General features: G+C 37.3%; 1 protein-coding gene across 1 annotated transcript in view; it reads right to left on the minus strand.

The window, feature by feature from the left end:
• Positions 1 to 24,658, minus strand: part of Phf14 (PHD finger protein 14) — a 150,635-nt gene that overhangs the window by 92,531 nt on the left and 33,446 nt on the right. Inside the window, exons 8-13 of the mRNA XM_032906939.1 lie at positions 13,534 to 13,680; positions 11,861 to 12,131; positions 11,439 to 11,545; positions 10,375 to 10,470; positions 8,981 to 9,084; positions 6,808 to 6,939 (exon numbers count right to left, since the gene is read on the minus strand). Of these exons, the coding sequence (XP_032762830.1) occupies positions 6,808 to 6,939; positions 8,981 to 9,084; positions 10,375 to 10,470; positions 11,439 to 11,545; positions 11,861 to 12,131; positions 13,534 to 13,680 (857 nt within the window). The remainder of the gene's footprint in view (positions 1 to 6,807; positions 6,940 to 8,980; positions 9,085 to 10,374; positions 10,471 to 11,438; positions 11,546 to 11,860; positions 12,132 to 13,533; positions 13,681 to 24,658) is intronic.

The raw sequence follows: 24,658 nt of genomic DNA on the forward strand, positions 1-24,658 counted from the left end.
GGACCTCCACATCAAACCAGACACACTCAAACTAATAGAAGAAAAACTAGGAAGCATCTGGAACACATGGGCACTGGAAAAATTTCTGAACAAAAACACCAATGGCTTATGCTCTAAGATCAAGAATCACAAAATGGGATCTCATAAACTACAAAGCTTCTGTAAGGCAAAGGACACTGTGGTCAGGACAAAAAACGCAAACCAACAGATTGGGAAAAGATCTTTACCAATCCTACAACAGATAGAGGCCTTATATCCAAAATATACAAAGAACTCAAAGTTGAGACAGCAGGAGACAAATAACCCTATTAAAAATGGGGTTCAGAGCTAAACAAAGAATTCACAGCAAGGAATGCGAATGGCCAAAAGCACCCTAAAGAAATGTTCAACATCTTTAGTCATCAGGAAAATACAAATCAAAACAACCCTGAGATTCCACCTCACACTAATCAGAATAGCTAAGATGAAAAACTCAGGTGACAGCAGATGCTGGTGAGGATGTGGAGAAAGAGGAACACTCCTCCATTGTTGGTGGGATTGCAGACTGGTACAACCATTCTGGAAATCAGTCTGGAGGTTCCTCAAAAAATTGAACATTGAACTACCTGAGGACCCAGCTACACCTCTCTTGGGCATATACCCAAAAGATGCCCCAACATATAACAAAGACACATGCTCCACTATGTTCATAGAAACCTTATATATAATAGCCAGAAGCTGGCTTCAACAGATGCCATTCAACAGAGGAATGGCTTCAAAAAATGTGGTAATTTACATAATGGGGTACTACCCAGCTATCAAAAACAATGACTTCATGAAACTCATAGGCAAATGTAATGAACTACAAAATATCATCGTGAGTGAGGTAACTAAATCACAGAAAAACACACTTGGTATGTACTCAAAAAGTGGATATTAGCCCAAAGGCTCAAATTACCCAAGATGCAATCCACAGACCACAGGAAGCTCAAGAAGAACGATGACCAAAATGCAGATGCTTCACTCTTTAAAATGGGGACAAAAATATCCATAGAAGATGCTATGGAGGCAAAGTTTAGAGCAGATACTGAAGGAACAGCCTTTCAGAGCCTGCCCCACATGTGGCCCATAAATATACAGCCACCATAACTAGATAAGATGGATGAAGCTGAGAAGTACACGCTGACAGGAACCGGAGATAGATCTTTCCTGGGAGACACAGCCAGAACATGTCAAATAGAGAGGTGAATGCTAGCAGTGAACCACTGAACTGAGAATGGGACCCCTATTGGAGGAATTAGAGAAAGGCATGAAAGAGCTGAGGGGGCTTGCAACCCCATATGAACAACAATGCCAATCAACCAGAGGTTCCAGGGACTAAACCATTACTAAAAGACTATACATGGACTGACCCTGGGCTCCAACTGCATAGGTAGCAGTGAATAGCCTTGTTGGGGCACCAGTGGAAGGGGAAGCCCTTGGTCCTGCCATGGTTGGACCCCCAGTGTAGGAGATTATTGGGGGGAGTAATAGGGAGTGGATGGGGAGGAGAACACCCATATAGAAGGGGAGGTTGGAGGGGTTAGGGGGCTGATGGACAGGAACCAGAAAAGGAATAACATTTGAAATGTAAATAAGACATGCCCAATTTAATAAAAATGGGAAAAAAGATCCTGAGATTTTTAAATTCTGAGTTCCACAGCATTTAGTAATCTATGGCAATACTCTAATACATAGGCTTATTAATGAAATGCATTTAATCCTCCATGAATTTACTTAATACACACATTTGATCAGAGATGAGTAACTCTCATACCAAAAAAAAAAAAAAAAAAAACCAAAACCTGAAATAATCAAAACTATTAGCTGACAACACAGCTCAAAGAGTCAAAGACCACTTAACAAAAAACCCAACATCAGGCATCAGAAGCCCTCTTTTGATCTGTAGGTCAGGGTTGTACAAGACATTTCCAAACATTATAGGCTATTGTTATTGCTCTTGGTTGCTCTTCAGAAGTGAAAGGTCAATCTTTATTGCTGAAGACACTATGCACTTCAGACATGGGGCCCAGAGGCATCTGGGCTGGACCTAGCCTGAAGAATACTTTTCACAGTGCTAGAAAGTGCCATGTAAGCTTCTAGAGGAAAGATGCAAGTAACAGTCTGAACCAGCTATGATGCCTATGAACCATACCAATGGCCAACATGACCAACAGTAATATTAAGGGTAGAGTAGTGGCACTCATAACTTAACAATAACCAACAACTCTATGACTGGACTTAAGTCCGACTCAAAGGAATGACAATCATGCCTCCTACTAGAAACCTAGCCAACTAGCCAGGGCCAATAGTCATGAAGCCCAGGCCAGAACCTAAAAACCAACACTTTCACAAGCCAGCAAAATGCCAACTACATTCTAAATATTTTTTCTTTATACCCACACATAAATGTAGTCCTCACAACTCATCAAGAAAACTCTTTGTAATAGACAAAGACCAAGAGAAAAACAAATAAAATCCGGAAATGTGAAGTTCAGTCTCAAAGGATACATCTATAAAACACTTCTAACACATAAGGCTCAGGGAACCCTGCAGAAGATGGGATAGAAGAATAGTAAAAGGCAGAGGTCCAGAGAGTCTGCTGTGAGACTGTGTCTCCTAATATTGCCAAAAGCTATATCTATAAGGTTCCACTAACATGATTTATTAAACGTGAACTGAATAAGGATAATAGGCATGCCCTAAAATGGGATCAGGGGTGGGAAGGACATTACCTCTCATGGTAATGAGGCCTTAACCCTACATAAAGAACTACAGGCAACTGAGTAATTCTGAGACTGGGAGTGATAGTCTGGTACAGGCAAGACCATACTCACAAATTGGTAACCTAATAGCAAGTGGTCAACTATGGAAACATATGCATATAAATAACACTATAAAAACTGAGCAGTTATACATAGGAATATCTATGTATAAATCCATACATATGGAACATACATACATAATAAAAGAGGCTGTGAATTTTAAAGAGATCAGGATGAGAAAAAGATGATGGTGATGAAATTATATATTACTATTAAAAAACACTTTTAAATAAAATGGAGGTTGAACACAAAATGATAAAATTTCATGTGAAGAATTATGCAAAACATTCACTTTCAGGTTGAATTACCTAGAGAACTTTTCCAATTTGCTACACAGTGTGTGTAAACTGTCAAATGATCTTTTAAAAAGTATTTTTCAAATAATTATGAAAGGTTAATTTTGGATAAGATCGCAGAGAAAAAGTGGCTCCCACTTTCTCCAGTTCAGGGGAAGTGTCATATACTTGAAAAAGAAGAAAGTCATAAATTTATCAAAGTAGTAACAATTCATTGGTTACTACTAATGCTAAATAAGGAGCTAAAACCATCCAGTGGGGGGGGGAGCAAAAGCATTTTCAACAAACGTCGCTGGTATAACTAGATATCAGCATGTGGAAGAATGAAAATCAATCCAATTTTATTGCCCTGTACAAAGCTTAAGTCCACATGGATCAAGGACCAAGGACCTCCATATAAAACCAGATATAGTAATAGAAGAAAAAGTAGGGAAGAGCCTCAAACACATGGGCACTGGGAAAAACTTCCTGAACAGAACACCAATGGCTTATGCTCTAAAATCAAGAATCAACAAATGGGACCTCATAAAACTTCAAAGCTTTTGTAAGACCACACTGTCAATAGGACAAAATGGCAACAACAGACTGGGAAAAGATCTTTACCAATCCTACAACTGATAGAGGGCTAATATCCAAAACATACAAAGAACTCAAGAAGTTAGACTCCAGAAAATCAAATAACCCTATTAAAAATGGGGTACAGAGTTAAACAAAAAAATTCTCAGCTGAGGAATATTGAATGGCTGAGAAGCACCTAAAGAAATGTTCAACATCCTCAGTCATCAGAGAGATGAAAATCAAAACAAGTCTGAGATTCCACCTCATACCAGTCAGAATAGCTAAGATCAAAAGCTCAGGAGACAACAGATGCTGGCGAGGATGTGGAGAAAGAAGAAAATTCCTCCACTGTTGCTGGGATTGCAAGCTGGTACAACCACTCTGGAAATCAGTCTGGAAGTTTCACAGAAAATTGGACATAGTACTACCTGAAAATCCTGCTATAACACTACTCCTGGACATATAACCAAAAGATGCTTTAACATATAACAAGGACACATGCTCCACCATGTTCATCGCAGCCTTATTTATAATAGCCAGAAGCTGGAAAGAATCCAGGTGTCCTTCAATAGAGGAATGGATACAGAACATGTGGTACATCTACACAATGGAGTACTACTCAGCTATCAAAAACAATGACTTCATGAAATTCATTGGCAAATAGATGGAACAAGAAATTATCCTGAGTGAGGTAACCCAATCACAAAACACACATAGTATGCATTAACTGATAAGTGGATACTAGCCCAAAAACTTGGATTACCCAAGATACAATCCACAAACCACATGAAGCTTAAGAAGAAGGATGACTCAAGTGCGAATGCTTCAATCATTCATAGAAGGGGGAACAAAAATATTCATAGGAGGAAATGTGGAGACAAAGTTTGGAGCAGAGACTGAGAGAATAGCCATCTAGCAGCTGCCCCACCTGGGGATTCAGCCCATATATATAGAATCACCAAACCCAGACAATAGTGCTGATGCCATTAAGGGCATACTGTCAGGAGCCTGATATAGCTATCTCCTGAGAGGGTCTGCCAGAGCATGATAAATAGAGGCGAATGTTAGCAGCCAACCATTGACCTGAGAATGGGGTCCCCATTGCAAGAGTTAGAGAAAGGATTGAAGGAGCTGAAGGAGTTTGCAACCCCATAAGAACAATACCAATCAACCAGAGCTCCCAGGGAATAAACCAGCATTCAAAGAGTACACCTGGACAGACCCATGGCTCCAGCTGCATATATAGCAGAGGATGGCTATGTTGGGCACCAGAAGGAGGAGAAGCCTTTGGTCCTGCCAAGGCTGGAACCCTCAGTGTAGGAGAATGTTAATGCGGGGAGGCGGGAAGGGGTGTGTGGTTGGGTGGGGGAAAGGGGATAACATTTGAAATGTAAATTTAAGAAAAATCCAAGAAAAAAAATGCAGAATAAAGGACTGGGATGCACAAAAGAAATAAAATATAGAACTCATAAAGGCAAATACCACATGTTTTCCCATAGATAGATAGATAGATAGATAGATAGATAGATAGATAGATAGATAGATGGATGGATGGATGGATGGATGGATGGATGGATGGATGGATGGATGGATGGATGGATGGACGGGTGGGTGGATGGATAGATATAGATATAGATATAGATATAGATATATAGTGGAGGTGGGGACACACCTGTGTCTTCCTCTATAACTTTGTACTTTGTTTGTTGCTGTTGAAAAAATTTCTTTACAATATATTCTCCTAATGCTTTCCCCCTCCCCAGGTCCTCCCATATCTACTTTATTTTTTGAGAAGGTTTCTATTGAACTTGAACTCATAGATTCAGCTATACTATATGAACAGAGAACTTCAGGGATCCTCATGTTTTTGTTTCCAATGGCTAGGATGGCACACCAGAAGCCACAAACAGCTCCTTATTCTGGTCATGGGGATCAAAACACAGGTTCTCAAGAAGACACAACATGCATAATCCAGTAAGTCATGTCTCCAGGCTCCTGAATTCATAACCTTTTTAATAGATTGCAACTCAAGTGTTCTTTTGTTTTCTAAAACAACTAGAACATTTCTTTTGCATAAAAATAATATTCATTTCAGTTTTTTATTGCCTATATTTGGTTTCCTGAAATAATATGTCAATCTATTAAAATCTGAGTATCTCTGTCTCTTGCTTGGAATAATTTAGGATAAATTCATTATTAACCTCTCTGATGGTGATTGTTAACAGTCAACTTGACAGACTCTAGAATCACCTGGGAGAATTTACAGCTAGTCCTGTGGGGGATTATCTGAATTAAAACCACAGATGTAGGAAAACCCATCTTTTTTGCATGACCTTTCTGTAGGCAGAAGATAAGGAAGGATTCTTCTGTGTTGACATTCCAGCCATGAGGACCTGTACCCTGAATTGTAAGCATAGCTCTCTCAACCTTACCTTGCTTTTGTCAGGATGTTTCATCACAGCAACAAGAAAAGACGGTTTAATAAAACATCTGTAGTGATTTAACATGACTAAGTCAGTGAAAAAAATAATAATTACAAATGTTTGTCAGGGCTGGGGATGTTGTTAAGTTGGTGGAGTATTTACTGAACACAGCAAACTCCAGGCTTTGACTCCTTACAGCACGTAAATTGAGCATGCTGGCACAGGCCTATAATACAGCACTCAGGAGGAGGAAGCAGGAAGCTAGGAAGTTGAAAGCCATCACTAAAGACAGAACAACATAAGACTGGAAAATGAGATTCTGTCTTAAAAAAAAAAAAAAAAAAAAAAAGAAAGTTTTAAAGTTTCTGGATTTTCAAACAATAGGCTAAGGAAACTTAAAATTCATTTGCCTTCAAACAAATAAAGCATTTGAGAAATAACAAATCAAAAAATGAAAATTATAAACATACCAGAAAAACCTCTTGAGCCTTATATAAGAATTTTTAAGATTAAAAAAAAATTCATTTCTATAAAACTTAAATTTTACTCATATAATAGTTAGAAAGACTTAAAAATATTCACTTAGATATGTGAGAAAGTTTTATTATGAGTTAGTGATATAACACAGTCGTACTGTTGAGGCTAAAAGCAAACTCATTCCCACTATTTCTTGTCCATTTCACTTACCAATAACTGTTTTTCGTCTTTCTCGGCATCCTTGTAAGAGGAGGATCGAGGCAGCCAAGATGATAATGCAGTTTACAGGTGTCACACAGTAAAAGAAGATGCTGATCATGGTTCTTCTTACAAATTCCACAACTTTAATAAAAGTAGCAAGTGAGAGTTATACTGAGGTCTATAGTGACACAGTCCGTTTGTAATAGTTCTGAGTGCAAAAGCCTTCGTCTGGATTATTCTGTTTTCTGGTATGGCATTTCTGGGCCTGTGCGGCTGAACCTTGCTCTATGGAGCAGGGCGGCGTGGACCTCATGATCATCTTGCCTTGACCTTCCAAATGTGTCAGGAGAACAGCTGTGTGCGAGAGCTGCCTGCACTACCTTGTGTTTTTCAGGGCACCCGTTGTTTTAACAATACCAAGTGCTAGTTTTCGATAGTGTAGAGGATGTCAAAAATAGCTTAGTTCTAATACAAGCTTAAGAGTTTTCAAAAACTAAACTATTAAAGGATAGGGATTATTTAAGGTATGTACTATCAACACAGCCTTCAATTATTATTACTTTAAATTCATTTAGCATTAGTTCAGCTTTGCTTTATAAACATAAAACTATGAAAAAAACCCCAAAATTGTGAAAAATATTCTAATCTTGAAAACTACCCTGAAGGTCTAAAGAAATTCTTTCACCAACAACTTTGTTTTTGACTATTAACTATAAACCTTTCATATACCCTTAAACATATAAATAATCTACATTTCTAAGTCTCTTTTCACAAAAGTCAGAGCACGAATTTTTAAAAAAGCATACTAATTGATATATTCCAAACCTTCAGAATTTTCAGACAGTTAACATTTCTTGTGAGAAAACGTAATTTACTTCTAAGAAAATGAGCACCAAAGGCTGAAAAATTAGCATATATCTATACTGGAGATGTAGAGAATGACAGGAAAGTTGTTTGGGTGACTAAAACAAACAGGAATGCACAACAAATTGAAAGAATTGGATTTTTTCAATATTCCTGGAAAATACACATGTAAAGCAGCAATAACAAAAATTAATATTAGTAACAACAAAAAAATCCCATTAAAGCTAAAGAATAAGACTTTAAGGGGCTGAAGAGATGGCTCAGCGGTTAAGAGCACTGACTGCTCTTCCAGAGGTCCTGAGTTCAAGTCCCAGCAACCACATGGTGACTCACGACCATCTGTAATGGGGATCCGATGCCCTCTTCTGGCGTCTCTAAAGATAGCTATGGTGTACTCATATACATTCAATAAATAAGTAAATCTTCAAAGTCTGGTAGTAGTATCCCTAATATTTTCCAAAGAATCAACCATGCTTGGGAAAACAATGTGGTAATACACTAATGTTCATACCAGAGACAAAGACAGTAATTTGCTTTCCCATATCTCACATCAATACACATGAATACAAACATATATGTGCATGTTATTTTTATGTAACATATAGCACATAATACAAACATACAAGCACAATAGCATATTCTACTATCTCTCTTAATGTAATTAATACATTACATTAAAAAGTGATTTCTTTGTCTAAATATAGAAAAAATGAAGCCTTTATATACATATAGAAAATGGTTTTGCCATGTAAAATCACTACAATCATCAATTCTGCTTAAATACTGTACAGGAAGTAAAGAAGAAAACTATGTCTGGAATAAGCTAAGCAAGTTGATAAGAAAGTACAGAAAGAAGAAATATTACATTCTTCATCTTTACACACTACGACTCATCACTACCCAAATCAAGAGCAAAATTTCACACTCACTCAAGTAACCTATAAATCCTTACTTATTATGTCCATTAACATAATTAACGATTACATAATTATCGATTTATAAGTAAATTTAAAATATTAAATTTAGAATAACAGGCACAGATTTTAAAGTAACTTTGTAATTTCCTGAAAAGAACTCTTTGTTCCACAGAGCTTATGAAAATTCATTCTCAATTCCTTACAAGATACATGATTTACCTTTCTGAAGAACAACTATATCTTCTTTATTTAATCTACAAAGCTTCAAATGAATCTGAAACACTCTTAACTGAAATTCTGAAATGGACAAAGTTCACTTTTGTGCATATGAAATAACTTCTGACTAGTACATAATAGCTAAAAAGTAAACAATATTATTCTGTTATAATTTCATTACTTGCCTATAAAGCACTGTAGGAAGAGTGGATGTCTTTTGTGTGCCTCCTTCTTTTTTACTTGGTTTTCTTTCCTTAGGTGCTCGTAAGATTGCCGGTACATTCAGCTTCTATAGATTGAATAAATGTAGTACATGCTGTTTTACAGGTGAGTACAAAGCAATATTTTCCCCCTACTTGTCTCTAAATCTAACTAAGTAAGCTAGCATTCAGAGAGGGAAATCTGCTTTAAATTAGTAAAGGGAAAACGAATTGCTAATCTCAACTACTTCTATGATAAAGCTACAACTTCATGGCCTCATTAGTTCTCAGAAATACATTAAACTTTATGAAAATTATACTACTTTCACTTGAATACCTTAGAACAATGAGAAAAGTAGAGGAGGCTTAAGAATCTAACACAGTATACTTAGAAAACAACAAAAAACCACCAGTACGCTTCTTTGCAACATCCCAGCTATACTGGTGTTCCACAGGTTAATTAGAAAAATTATCTTATTGGACCAAACTCTATAAAAAAGATGAAATTCTCTTTGGTACTCTACTAATCTGTAGTATGCTGGCTTCTAAGACAGAACATCTATCAAAGTCACTTCTTAGTGCCCTGGTGAGCTCACATCTGTGCAGCCAACGGGAACAGTATCATGCATGTGATACACATGTCTGTGCAGACCGTCTTCACACAATGCAATTTTCAACCCTCTATGAAGTTACCTAATAAATGGAAATGTCTTTTATAGCAGATAATATGTTAAACTATAGAGGAGGCTTTTGTTGAGAAAAATATAAACCCAGTCAAAACAAAAGCTAGAAGAGCAGGGGACCTCTTACACTCCAAATATCCTTTCCTAAATATCAATATAAAATACCATAATCTTCCAAAAATCTACAAACTACTTATTATTAGGAAAAAAGAGTACATATGTCCAAAAGCGACTCCTCATCTTCACCTTTTAACATCAATTACTCTTTGCAGGACCAGTGACATGCAATCTGTTCACAAAAGAAGGGTATGGGAAAGAAAAACTGTGACAAAAATCTAATACCCCTGAATAAAGAATATACTAAGAGGAAACCATGGTTCCTATCTTAACTCATCAAAAGTGACAGGCCAATCAATATGAGTAAAATAACCCACCAACAAGACAGCTGATAAAAGAACCAAGCTAGGTTATAGGTTCTCAGTAGGCAGTGACTACAAGTGGTCTGCAAGATTTCAGACAGAAATCATTACCCTAGGGGATTAGGCTCTGAAGGAACTGAATTATTTAGTTAGCAAAGTGACTTTTTGTAAGAAATTATGTATATACACACACACACACACACACACACACACACACACTCTCTGAAAAATCACGAAGAGAGCAAGAATTGAAGAAAGCAACTGAAAAGAAACTAACCTGCCCTGTAATTCGGCCAAGTAAGGCCCATATTCCTTGTCCTTCACTTCGAAGTTTCCCATTAAGGTTTTGCAGTTCCTCTAACGATTCACAGAGCTACAAAAAGAGTAAGTCAAATTAGGAAGTTTTTATTGTGCAAATATAAATAAACAAGAACATTCACACTTATTTTCCATTTAGTCTAATATATTCAGATCAGATAACTACTAAAGACAAAGATAATTATGACTAGCATGGTGAACATCGCCAGGAGAAGATAAACACTTTCTTCTATCCTACAGGTTTTAGTTCTGATGCACACATATATAGTTTGGCAAATCATATGACACATTATTTTGCTATCAAACCACATTTCCATTACTTCTCTTATAAGAAAACTAAAAATCCCAAAGGTTCTTTTGGTTAAGACCATAGAACTACCAAAAGTCTGCAGACCTTGTGACTTTATCCCCACAGCCTTTATTCCCCATAGCCTTTTCAGTACAATGTTGTTGATTACTAATTACATCACTTTAAATGGCTGGGTTTTTTTTTTTTGGAACAATAATTAGATACTAATTTAAATATTCATGCTACTTGAACCTAAGGAAACATTTATTAATCAAAATAGCATATCATTTTTAAAAGTCGAGTACTTTAGGACTGGGTTTTCTTATTTTCAACAAATGAAAGAAGAAGATCTATAATGCTGTTTACATTTAAGAATAAGGAATGAGGTTAGCTGTGTTAGTTTTAAACCCCAGCTCTTAGTCTTGATTACTATGTTGCCATGAGCAAATTATGTGAGGTCTTCAATCCTTAGCGCCCACCTCTAAGAACAGAAGCAATAGTGGCCACTCACACTAAGGACAAGGAGAGAATTACATGACTTTCTGTGTGTGAAGGAATCTGCCTGGTATAAGAATGCACTCAGTGAGAATGACAGTAATGAAAATGATGATGAATGTTGGAAAAGAGCCTAAATTCTCTAGAATTTCAAACTGAAACAAAGAAATACAATAAAATCACAAAAGAACTATAAACAAGATCTACCACATAAAACTGAGCATTTGTAGCCAACGTACCTTATTATATTCTACATGAAGCTTTTCTTGCTCATTCTCTAATTTATCCTTTATATTCTTTTGTTCAGCCATATTTTCCTGAATTTGAATCATGCGCATATTTCTCTCTATTTAAATTAAATATCCAATTTTACTTCAGTAGAAAGTAAAGGCTAATAGAAAACATACACAAGAAGCAAACTAGCCATAGAGATGATCATTTGGATAAACTTACATTGGTCAAACAATTTTAAGTATATTTAAGAAAAAAACATAGCAATACATGAGCCTAGAATTTACAAAAGGCTACAACATAGGAAAGTAAACATGCCTCTGACACATACCACAAAGTAATAACTTTCTAAAACATTAATTGTATATCACATCTGTCATTAGCAATTTATTCTCAGGGAGACTGTGCATGTATCAGTGTCTATACTGACCAAAATAGTAATTCACAAAATCAGCAGTAAGAGCTGGCTGCTTATGTTTCCGCCTTCCATCCACACTAGAACTAGTATCTGAGTTGTCCACTGGAAAGATATCCGTACTGATTCCCATCAGTTCTGCTTTGCGCATAAGCTTACGAATGGCCGAAGCACTACTTGTGAGTGGCCTGGGTAGCTTTTCCCTTGGAACCCAGGCTTGTGGTCTGGTAGATCGAGCCAGCTCTGCCTTGGCACGATACTGCTGTAGTCGGGCATTGATCCTTGCCTATAAATAAATGCAGACAGTTTGAAAGAAAATAAAAATGGAATATATTCCTCACAACTTCTACTTTTATGCTTAGAAAGATAACAATACTAAAATTTCACAAGTAAGGAATATCAGATTTATCACTGATCCTGAAGATGTACAATGCAATCTCAAATTGCAATACCTAGTAACAGCTGCTGTGAGATGGGGTCCTAGAGCTCTAAGAAGAAACAGACACACACTCCCATTTCTAAGCAAGAAGTAACCTTCAATTGATCACCACTTGCGAATACATTAGTTTCCTTCAAGAGAGTTTCACTGGGGATGCAAACAATCCTTAAAGAGAGGCTGCACACTCAACAGTAGAAGCCAACAGAAAACAAACTCAATGGCTTATTTGGAGGTCCTTTGTTACACAATGTCATGTCAGAGGTTTTCCTTGTCTTTTTTAATTCATATATATTTTATTTTCTCATTTTAACCTATAGATCCTCTACATATAAACTATGGCTTCTAATTTAGTTGTATGAGACTGTGTTAGGTACACATTGGATCTCTGTTTCTTTTGGGTTCTTTTCCTTTTCTTCATTTGTTTTGCCCTATTCCAATTCACTAGTTTTTTGTTTTATCTTACTATATTTTATTATTCTCCCTTAGAAGCCTGTTTTTTAAATTATTGTTTTCTTTTACTGAAAATAGATTTTTTTTCTCATATAGTAAATCCTGGTTATAGTTTCTTTCCCCTCCCTCCACTTCTCCTAACTCCTCCCCTCCTCCACTCTGGATCCACACCCTTTCTGTCTCTTATTAGAAAAGAAAAGGCGTCCAAAACAGCCACCGACCCTCACAAAATAAAATATAATAAGGTGAATCAAAAACTCCGATATTAAATTTGGACATGGCAACCCAACAGCAGGCAAGAGTCAGAGAGATGCATTGTTCCTCACAGTCAAGAGTCCTATAGCAACAATAAGCTCAGCTATAATAACACTCTGAGAACATGGTGAGACCTAAGTAGGCCCCAGTTGATTGGGAGGCATGTATTCTCTGGTATCTTCCATCCCCTCTGACTCATAAAAGCAAACTTTCCTCCTCCTCCTCCTTCTCCTCCTCTTCTATTGGACTCCCTGAGCTCGGAGGGGAGAGATTTGATGGAGACCTCCAGTTCAGACCCTCTCTCCACACAATGTTTTGAGCCAAATTCTTCAACCTGAAATACTTAGAAATGACTACCCTGTTGACTCAAGGCATAATTTCTTTGGAAACAAATTATACTCATGCCTAGTCACAAACTACTGCTTTAGTAAATAAATTTTTAAACTACGTTTTATATGCTAGACCTCAATTTTAATCACATGTCAATAGAAAACACACATGAGATCTGAAAATAGAACAGTAAATTTAGGTGTGACTCCCATACCTGTGCTTCAGGAGACAGCTGTTTTTCTCTCTCTTGCAGCGACATTTTACAATAGGACTGTAGAGCCAAGTAGTTTTTTCTTTTCCATTTTCTGTCTAACCTGTCTGCATGCTGCTTACAATAAGCAAAGAATGGATCTGCTATATCCTAAAACAGAAGAAGAAAGAGAGGAAGAGGAAGAGAAGGAGGAGGAGGAGGGAGGAGGAGGGAAGGAGGGAGAGGGGGTAGAGAGAGAGAGAGAGAGAGAGAGAGAGAGAGAGAGAGAGAGAGAGAGAGAGTTTGAGTGACTGAAGTTGAAACTGTATTCCAATGGGCATTTTAAAAACAAACTATCAATAAATAATGTTTCCTTTTAAGAAATTTCTTAGTGATGGCTACATCAATAAAATATTGAGGAAGCAATTTTCATACATTATGAAAAAATTACTCACTGAATTTGAAATGTAATCTATCAACCTCAAATTACCAACTTTTTTCTCCAAAGGTCTTTGCTAGGGCTGGATGTATAGCTCATCCATACAACACTTGCCTATCATGATGAGCAAGACTTGGATTTGATCCCAATACCCTAAAATAATAAAGGACCATATAAATTGCAGAATATTGATAAAAATGTCATTATTTCAGTATGTTTGCATAGCTCTTTAAAATGTTGTAGTATAATACCTAAATTTTAACAAAGAATTATGAACAAATGCTAAATTGTAATCATAGAGTAAATAACAACAACAGCCATCATAAGTAAGTGAGATATTCTTAACTCACTGGTAATGTATACACATATTTTATCCAGGAAAAAAATAGATGAGGAAGGCCAGACCCTGTCAATAACAAAATTCAGGTATTTCTCCATTATCCTTTTATAATTAGTATCTCACATGGGAACATGGTATTAGCCAAAGGGCACATTATAATTCACTTGTCAGGGTAGTCCAAAGGACTCCCAAAACACGTTCTATTTCCATTGTCCTCAGTTGTCTCCTAGAAGCAGAAAATAAGTCTCTCTTGCTCAAGATACAGTCTCATATGCTCCAGTCATAGGACCCAGACAATCCAAGCTGGCTCTGACCTAAAAAACTCCTTCTTGGTGACTAGCTTTCATCATACTAGATGGCACTGTATAAGTTTCCACAGGAGAGAAGGAACCAATATTCCTGAAAAGCTATGATTGACAGCATAGCATGTATCTTATCCCATGCACACTAGTGGTAGCCAATACTCTAATTAGAGTGAAGATCTATTCAGCAAGAAGAAAATCATGTCTGGTACTAGAAAACTGGGAAAGATATAGATCTTATTGGAGAAGCTAAAAATACCACTTTACTAAAGCAGTATAATCCTAACTAAATTATACCTATTTATCTTATACCTACAGCCAAGTAGAGATCTCATCCCTCATCAAAAATACATCTCCTTACATTAGACCACAGACCATTACAGAAAACCACAAGCAATAAAAATGCTGAGAACAAGTGACCATGAGGTGTACAGCCCCAAGTCATGTATGTGCAAGACAACTCCTGTACCTTAGGCTCACAGACTGAGTTTAAGAGGGAGAGGAAACATAGTAAGAATAGAAAATTTTGCTATAAGAGTTCATCTCCTAGAAATGTCAGGGAAGTTCTACCCATGAAGTCTCATCAACATTGCAGCCTAAATAAGACCCAAAAATGAATGACATCAACTTGTTCCCATGTCTAAGTGGAAGGGGTAAACCTCATGGGACTTCAACCCTACACAAAGAACAATGAAGGCAATCAAGGGATGCTGAGAGCAGAAGAAAGAGTCTTCCCTGGGCAAGAGCACTAAGTGCTCAGTCCTGAAATCACATACATAGAAATAACCTTATCCTGACTGCACAGAGCAGGTTGTACTTACATATTTAGTAATTCACACACACACAAACACACAAACTCCCCAATTAAAGAAATAACAGCCAAGAATTTGAGAAAACAATTGGGAGTAAAGACAAAAGGGTCCATGCGAAGAAACAACTTTAAGAAACAGTAGGGTAAAAAAAAAACAACCTTAATCCTAGTCAAGGCAAATAATTTCTTTAAATATAACAAAAATTAAAGTAATTTGTACTGCAATAGTTATTAAGAAATAACTGGAAATTCATTCTTTAGGTGTGTCCCAATAATGTTAAGGTATCTATATAGTTTTTGTCTAAGTTACACTACAAGGGACTCAGACAGGGATTTATAATCCAAAGAGAAATGATACTAACACACAGAAACACTTGAGACAAAGTCGAAAAGGAAATAATAATCATGAAATTCTTGCAGCCTTATTTATAATAGCCCGAAGCTGGAAACAACCCAGATGTCCTTCAAGAGAGAAATGGAAACAGAAAATGTGGTACATTTACACAGTGGGTACTCAGCTATTAAAAACAATGACTACATGAAATTCATAGGCAAATGGATGGAACTAGTAAATATCATCCTGAGTTAGGTAACCCAGTCACAAAAGAACATACATAGTATGCACTCACTGATAAATGGACATTAGCAAAAAAGAAGAAGAAAAAAAAAAGGCTCAGAATACCCACGATACAACTCACAGACCCTGTGACTATGCAAGAAGGAATACTACACTGAAGTGTGGATGCTGCAGTCCTACTCAGAAGGGAGAAGAAAATAATTCCAGAGAGAAAGGGATCTGGGAGGGAGAGAGAAGTGAGAAGGGGAAAAGGGGGCTGGTTCAGATAAGCTGGGGGAGAAGCACAGAGAGTTAGGAATTTGAAAAGAGGTGTGTAGCAGTACGGGAGGGAGAACTGGAGACAGCCACTAGAAAGTTCTAGATGTCAGGGACCCAAGAGGTTCCCAGGACCTGACAGAGAGAACATTAGTTGAAATACCCCACACGGGTGAGAGAGAACCTATAGAGACCACAGGCACAGCCCCTGGTTGATGGATGGGCCACCCACCCACCTCAAAAGTAATCAGACCTCCTCCTGTCAAAGGAAATGCAGGCACAAAGAGTGGAGCAGAGACTGAAGGAAAGGCCATTCAGAGACTGCCCCACCTAGGATTCCACCCAATCTGCAAACACCAAACCCAGACACAATTGCTGATGCCAAGAAGAGCTTGCAGACAGGAGCCTGGTATAGCTGTCCCCTGAGAGGCTCTGCCAGAGTGTGACCAATACTGAGGTGGATGCCCACAGCCAATCATCAGACTGAGTGCGGGGAAGCCAATGGAGGATTAGGGGAAGAACTGAAAGAATTGAAGGTGTTTGCAACCCCATGGAAGAACAATATATCAACCAACCAGATCCTCTAAAGCTCCCAGGGACTAAACAAAGAGTACACATGGGGGGACCCATGGCTCCAGCAGCATACGCAGCAGAGGACTGCCTGATCTAGCATCAATGGGAGGGGAGCCCCTTGGTCCTATGGGGTATCAATGCCCCAATATAGAGTGATGCTAGGGCACTGAGGCAGGAGTAGGTCGGCTAGTGAGAGAACACCCTTACTGAGGCAGGGGATGGGGCAGGGGATAGCGGGGTTAAAAAGAAAGAAGAAATCCTAATCTGTATTTAAGATTTTTTTAAAAGTCCATAAAGCAATTCTGTAGTATGATACACATACTATAGATACTAAAGGATACAGCACTTCATTAACTACATATTTGAAGAGCTAGACACCAAACCTAGAGCTAGACGTAAAACCTAAAAAGCATATTATAAAGTAATATTATCTCTATTTTTAAAAAACGAAAGTGGCATGCATTTAACCTATACACACTTAACCTAAAAGGGTTATTAAAATATAAAATCATCAAAAACTGCACTGAATGTGTGTTGTATATTGGTGTGTGGAAGCTACCTTTTTCTTACTGTTGTTAAAAAAGGGTTTTCCTGGGTCCTAAAGATCACCAATTGGGCAAGACTGGCTGGGCAGCAAGCTCTAGGGAGCCTCCTGCCCCATTTCCTCAGTGTTAGGATTACAGCCATGTGCAACCACACCCAGCTTCTCGCATGGAGATCTGAACTCAGGTTCGTGAGCTTCCGTGTCAAACACTTTACAATCTGAGCCATTTCCCTAGCACTACGATACTACTTACCCACTAATTTTAAAAGTTAAGTAAGAAATAAATATTTGGAAGAATGGAAAAATGAAATAGGGACAGGGAGAGAAAGATATAAAAAAATCAAGTGAGATATATATATAAAATTTCCTTAAGGTTCTATGTAGCATTATATAACATTTTAGAGCTGATATTAAAAAACATGATGACATTGCTATCAAGTCACAATGCCTTTTTTCAACAAGACAACTGCTTGCTTACACAACACATTAGTTATACTACTACTTTGAACTTAAACACATGATCTACTTTAATGTAATTACTAATGATCAAAAATACTAAATAACATGATTAATGTTGTGATTTCTTAAACTCACCCTAAAAAGTGAGGCCCATGAATCTAGTGACTGAGAAATGAAGAGTTTTATCCTTAAGCATCCCAAGGACCTGAGAAAGGTGACAATCTGACTTTTTCCTTTCATTATTCTCAATACCTATCTATTTCTTCAGTTCTGTCTCTTAATGCCTACTTTAAACACAGGTCTTTGATGCACAGGACTACGACACAGTAAATGGAAGTCAACTCCAGCTTCTTAGGCTAGCAGTGGCAAACTGGGTCAGCCACTGACCTACCAATTAATTTCTTCTCACACGTTCTTTTTACTTCGATACTCAGAAACTGAAAGTATCAGAGTTCCCTTTTCAAGCTTTCTTACTGGTAACAGTGACTTCATTTTATTAAGAAAGATGATCAAAAACTACTCACACTGAACAATGGGAAACAAACTTTCATTTCTAGTAAGAGAATCCCTTTTCCCCTTTTTTTGTTTTAAATGCTGCCACTTAAGAATGAAATCTCAGAAAATATGACATTGCACTACCTGAGGACTCAGTTAAAATGCTCCTGGGCATACACCCAAAAGATGCTGCTACATATAACAAGGACATAAGCTCCACTATGTTCATAGCAGCCTTATTTATAATAGCCAGAAGCTGGAAAAAACCTAGATGTCCTTCAACAGAGGAATAAATACAGAAAATGTAGTACATCTATACAATGGAGTACTACTCAGCTACTAAAAACAGTGACTTCATGAAATTCATAGGCAAATGGAGGGAACTAGAAAATATTATCCTGAGTGAGATAAACCAATCACAAAAAACCAAACATGGTATGCACTCACTGATAAGTGGATATTAGCCCAAAAGCTTGGATTACTCAAGATATAACCCACAGATCACATGAAGCTCAAGAAGGACGACCAAAATGCTGATGCTTAGACGGGGGAACAAATATATTCATAGGAGGAAATACAGAGACAAAGTCTGGAGCAGAGATTGAAGGAAAGGCCATCCAGAGCCTGCCCCACCTGGGGATTTAGTCCAAACACAGTCACCAAACCCAGACAATAGTGCTGATTCCAAGAAGTGCTGACAGGATATAGCTGCCCCCTGAGAGGCTCTGGGAGAGCATGACAAATATAGAGGCAAATGCTAGCAGTCAACCACTGAACTGAGAATGGGATCCCCATTGGAGGAATTAGAGAAAGGACTGAAGGGGCTGAAGGGGTTTGCAACCCCATTAGTACAATACCAACCAACCAGAGCTCCCAGGGAATAAACCACCATCCAAAGAGTACACATGGACAGACCCATGGCTCCAGCTGCATAGGTAACAGAGGATGGCCTTGTTGTAGACCAGAGGGAGGAGAAGCCTTTGGTCCTGCCAAGGCTTGACTCCCCAGTGTAGGGGAATGTCAGGGTGGGGAGGCAGGAAGCAGTGGGTGGATGGGTGGGCGAATGTTCTCATAAAGGCAGGGGAAAGGGGTTGGGATAGGGGGTTTATAAATTGGAAACTGGGAAAAGGAATAACGTTTGAAATGTAAATAAATAAAAAAATCCAAAGAAAAATAAAATAAAATTAAAATCACTGGTGAAAAAGAAAAAACTAAACAAAACAAATGAATGAAATGCTTAACTCAAGTTTAGTCATGTTAAAAACATAAAACAAGAGGGTTTATAACAACAAGAAAGAAAAAAAGAAAAAGGAAGGAAGGAAGGAAGGAAGGAAGGAAGGAAGGCAAGCAGAAAAACACAAAGAATAATGAGGGAGGAGAGAGAAAGGAGGGCAGAGGTTAGAATCGAGGTAAAGAGTGCATTTGTGGAAGAGAGGGAAACATAAGTCTATATGGCTGAATCAACCTAAAACTTGCTTAGACTTTATATCTTCTGAAATATTCATGCCACAGCAATTAAATATTATTTCCTAACAGAAAACCTAGGAGGCATACAACATCTGGAAAAAATGATATATGAATCATGTCATAAAGCCCAATTTGCATTTTTAGGAATAGTCAGCAGATATGGCTCTGAAAGGTACAGAAAGTAAAACAAGTGAATAGAATGTTATTATATCCATATAATAAAACAAGGCATCTCTTTAAGCAACTATACAACTGCTCTAAGTGTAGGGACCCACTGGAAACCTCAGTTAATTTAAACTAGAGACAAAGAGTCAGGAGAAAGAGAAACTGATCTTGTCAAAGATTCGGCTACCTAAAGGTAGAAATTTGTAGAAGTGAGGCTTCTATACCCTAGTGTAGAGAACACTGTAGTGGCAGACCACTCACGCCTAGGACATAAACAAACATTATTTAAAGTTGTCCTATCTTTTGCTTATTCATCTAGAAACTCAATGATTCTCCCTAAATGTCTTCCTTTCAGCTTTTATTAATAACCATAACTTTTTGGAGCATCACAGTTTTTTGTGAACTCCCATGTAAGTCTGGGAGGAAGCTTTTTCTTTCCTCTAGCTAAGGCATTGATTTACAGATCAGTTTACACACAGCCTCCATATAATACCCTAGAAGAAATGTACCCCCGATCTATTAGAAAAAAGTACTATGTAATACATTAATAATGCATACACCACATCACATATCAACACGCAGTACTGGTAAAGGGTTAACAAAATCTGGCTGAGGTTCAATGCTGGGTGTCCTATAAAAGGATTCAGCAAACTCTATCACAGGTCAAATGTGGCCCTGCCTGTGTTCGTAAAGCTTTACAGGCATGCAGCCACGATCATTCATTTTTGATATAGTCTAAGGTTATTTTCACACTGCAGAAGCAAATAAGCCATAGGCCAACAAAGACAAATATTCATATTCTATAAAGAATGTATATATTCTTTATATTTATATAAAGTATACGTATACGCTTTATAAAGAAGTCTATATAAAGTCCTATAAAGAAAGCATCTCCCAGCCTCTGCTCTCAGAACAACAAGAGCAAGAAGAGCAAGACTTGCACTAACTAACTTGGTAAACAAAGAATCAGTGTGGCTGAGAAGCATCAGTGAAGTTAATAAAAATAGACCAGTTCTGAAAACATTGCTAAGAGAAGAAGAGAGGAAAACAATAAGCCAAGTAGCCTGATGGAACATAAATTTAGAACAATCTAAAAAATAAACTATAAATACCAAATGTCTAACATGATCACATAAAAGCCACTAAAATATCCATATAAAATGATAAAACTGAAGCAAAGTTGTAGCTTGACGAATCCATCCCGAATCATTTAACCCAGCAAACAAGTCCAAATGATCCCCAGTTAGTATAGCAATATTGAGGTATCAGTTCAGCAACCAAGATTCTAATATGAGCTCTTGAAATTAATCTAGGCATGACTTCAACTCATTACATCAAAGAATATATGCAAATCTATAAAATAAAGCCCAATATAAGGAATGGATCACTGCTTTTAGAGTTGCTGGCCAGTGAGGTCCCAAAGATCTCCTAATAATATAGGCTTTTGGCATTGCTCTTGGTTACCTTCTAATATCTTAATGGTTAAGACTGTGCTAGGGGCAATAGACCATGAAGTCACAGAATGTGGATAAATCGAGCTGATATTAACCTAGAAATTTCATTCCTATACAAGTGGCTGGACAAGACATTCCTGCTGGTGCAACTGTGGCAAGAATTCCATGGAAGTACCCACCCATTTTCAAATTGCATCTAAGGTCCACCTGCAAGTTGGAACCCATACCTGCCACCATTACCCTGGCCAAGAACATATATAGTTAAATATGTTGTAGGCTGTAAGGAACAACCTAATACTATATGCTAAAGAGACAAAATATTAAAGTTATTCCTAAAAATTTATGCTTATATACATAGATTAAGCATCTTTTCAAACCTCACCAGAGAAGGTTCTTTTTCCAATAGCTAGGGATTAATAAAAAGCCCCTACAACTGGCCAAGGTGCAGAGAATAAGACGCTACACAGTCCTCAGCCCTAAATTAAACATCTATAACACACCCATTCTTCTCAAGGGTCTAGGACCATTATGGAAGAGTGGACAGAAAACCTGTAAGAGCCAGCAGCCTTAGATGTACTTCCCAGACAACAGAGCAGTTATACTCAGGAACTCGCATCAGAGGCAGGGGGCACAAGACCTAGCCAGCTTAAGCCAAACAGAATCCCAACCTAAGAAAGGGAGGTAGTCTCAACCCTTGATGAGGAGGTTTTAGTAACTGATAGCTGCTGGGAGAAGAGGACGTTTTCTTTAAAGGCATGTCTCTCAGTAAGTGGTACATGCTCCAGTGGGTGGCCACACACCAAAAACTCTATAACCACTGGCCTAAGTATTGGGCTAAGCAAGCCCAAAACAGAAAAAAAGAAAAAAGAAAAGAAAAGAAGAGGAGGAGGAGGAGTAAGAGGGAGAAGAAGAGGAGGAGGAAGAGGAAGAGGAAGAGGAGGAGACGATGACGACGTTAAGAAGAAGAAGAAACAAAGTTGGATGGATATACAAGTATGTTCAGAGGTGTAGCTGGGAATAGTTAGAGAGCCAAATAAGATCAAACAACAATGTATGGAATTCTCAATGGATTAATAAAAATATGTATTAAAATATAGAATCTACAAATGATTTTATACTGTTTTAGAGACTAGTTATTAAATATTATAATAGTGTTCAATACTACCAAAATCGTATTTTAATCAACAAAAAATTACTATAGGTTTAGTAAGACTATTTGAAAACATGATATGAAATATAACAAATTTCTGTGCTGTAGTTTAACATCTTTGAAAAATGCATGCAATGTTTAAAACATGGCAATTTGGCTACTCTTATTATTTGAAATATTTTACAAAGTACACAAAAAGCCAGGCAAATCCTAATGGAGCTTCACCAATGTGAAAAGCAATATATTCCAAGGCTATAAATAGTTTAAAAATATGATAGAGATCACTGGATGAAACTAATGTTTTTAATTCTATTTTTCAGGCTTTATTATACTATCTGCATAAAGTAGTTCTAGAAAAGTATGACATCCAGCCTGATAAACAAGGTTAAACAAGAAAATAAAAGATTTCTAGGAAACCTAAAGGGAACATAAAACTGAAGCAGAAAGCAGTAAGTCTCCTTTAATTTGAAATGCTTAATTGTAAAAATCCTAAGGTGGGTGTGGCCCCACATGCCTATAATCTTATCCCTCAGAAGGGTGAGCAAAAGGATTACAAGGGCCACCACTGACTACACAATGAGACTCAGAGTGTGTGTGTGTGTGTGTGTGTGTGTGTGTGTGTGTGTGTGTGTGTGTGTGTGGTGGAGGTGTGTCTTGTATGTATCCAATGTACACGTGTACACATGATATAAATAACACCTTCATTTTAGCAGAATAAATATTATCAAAATCAAATCTCACTGACATCCTAACAATTACGCAAAGTTTTGAAACTCTGTAAGGAGTCCTTTATAAATTTCCAAATCTCACTGGTGCAATGACACATATTTGTAACAGCACTAAGAAGGCTGAGACCAAAGGACAGTGAATTTGAGACTAGCCTCCGCTATACAGTGAAATACCAGCTGGAATTTATAGTAAGATCCAGTAGCAAAAAAATAATAAAAAAAGTTCCAATTCTATTAAGTATGCATAACAATTAGAAACCTGTATAAACATGCTGTAATAAAAATACAAAAACCAAAACAAAACAAAAACAGAAAAAAAAAAACAAACCCGACTTACAAAAACAAAAGCTCTAGAGTGGGTCAGGTGGGATCAGGCATTGATAATAGGAAGCAACGAGGCAGGAAGAAACTTTGAGTCCAAGTTTGGCATCTTTATTATTTCAAGTTGCCCTGCATGTTTTCCCCAAATTAGCTGTTAAACATAGTGACTGCAAATATCTCCATGCCTTCTGAACCGGAGAAGCAGTCTCCAACTCATTACCCATTCCAATGTACCCTTGCTGCTTTACACATTGCTTAACTGCCTAACAGAAAGAGTCTTTCTGTCTTCTCCAAAAAGGAATGTGTATAGTGAGTGCTATGCAAAGTGACCCAAACTATCTTATATAAACGGTAAATCTCCCAAAAATAAACCTGAAAGAAAGTGTCTACAAAAGAAACATCCTGACTCTGAAGTTCAGTTATCTGGAAGTAGACAACTGAGCTGAACTTAGCTTCTCTAGTTTCACCTGTAACCTATGTAGTCTGATCAGTCAGTCCCATCGCATCCCTCTCTGCCCATTATCTAGCATGTTGGTCTGATAAACCCACCCACCCTATCTATGCTGCAGTCACACTTCCGTGTCTGCCAGGAGCTGTCATATGTTCAATGTTCATCCAGCACTCATTCAAAGCACAATTCCTCAGCATCAGAAATTAGAACAAAATGATATAGGTCAAAATATATCATTTCTATTTAAGATCTATTAAAGTTGAAAGAAAATACATCTTCAAGTATTTTTCTGTAAATTTTCTTCATTAGATTACTTATTTCCTAGCTAAGATAAAAGCATAATAAACATTTTATGAGAAAATAAAATTTTATATAACAAATAAACAAAATAGCTTACATACTATCAGAAAGCATCATGAGTGCACAGTAAAAGTTTACTGAATAGGTAATTATCTCCCCATAAAAATCATTTAAGGAATTAATTAAACCTGCTCTTAAGCTGCCTTAAAAACCTTTTAAAATTATCGTGAATGCCAAAGAATCTATGAATTATACCTTTAGAAACTTATCACATGAATTAAAACTTAGAAAACTCTCAGGTACTTCCTAACTTAAACT

Source organism: Rattus rattus, chromosome 6, assembly GCF_011064425.1.
Source record: "Rattus rattus isolate New Zealand chromosome 6, Rrattus_CSIRO_v1, whole genome shotgun sequence".
NCBI classification, from domain to species: Eukaryota; Metazoa; Chordata; class Mammalia; order Rodentia; family Muridae; genus Rattus; species Rattus rattus.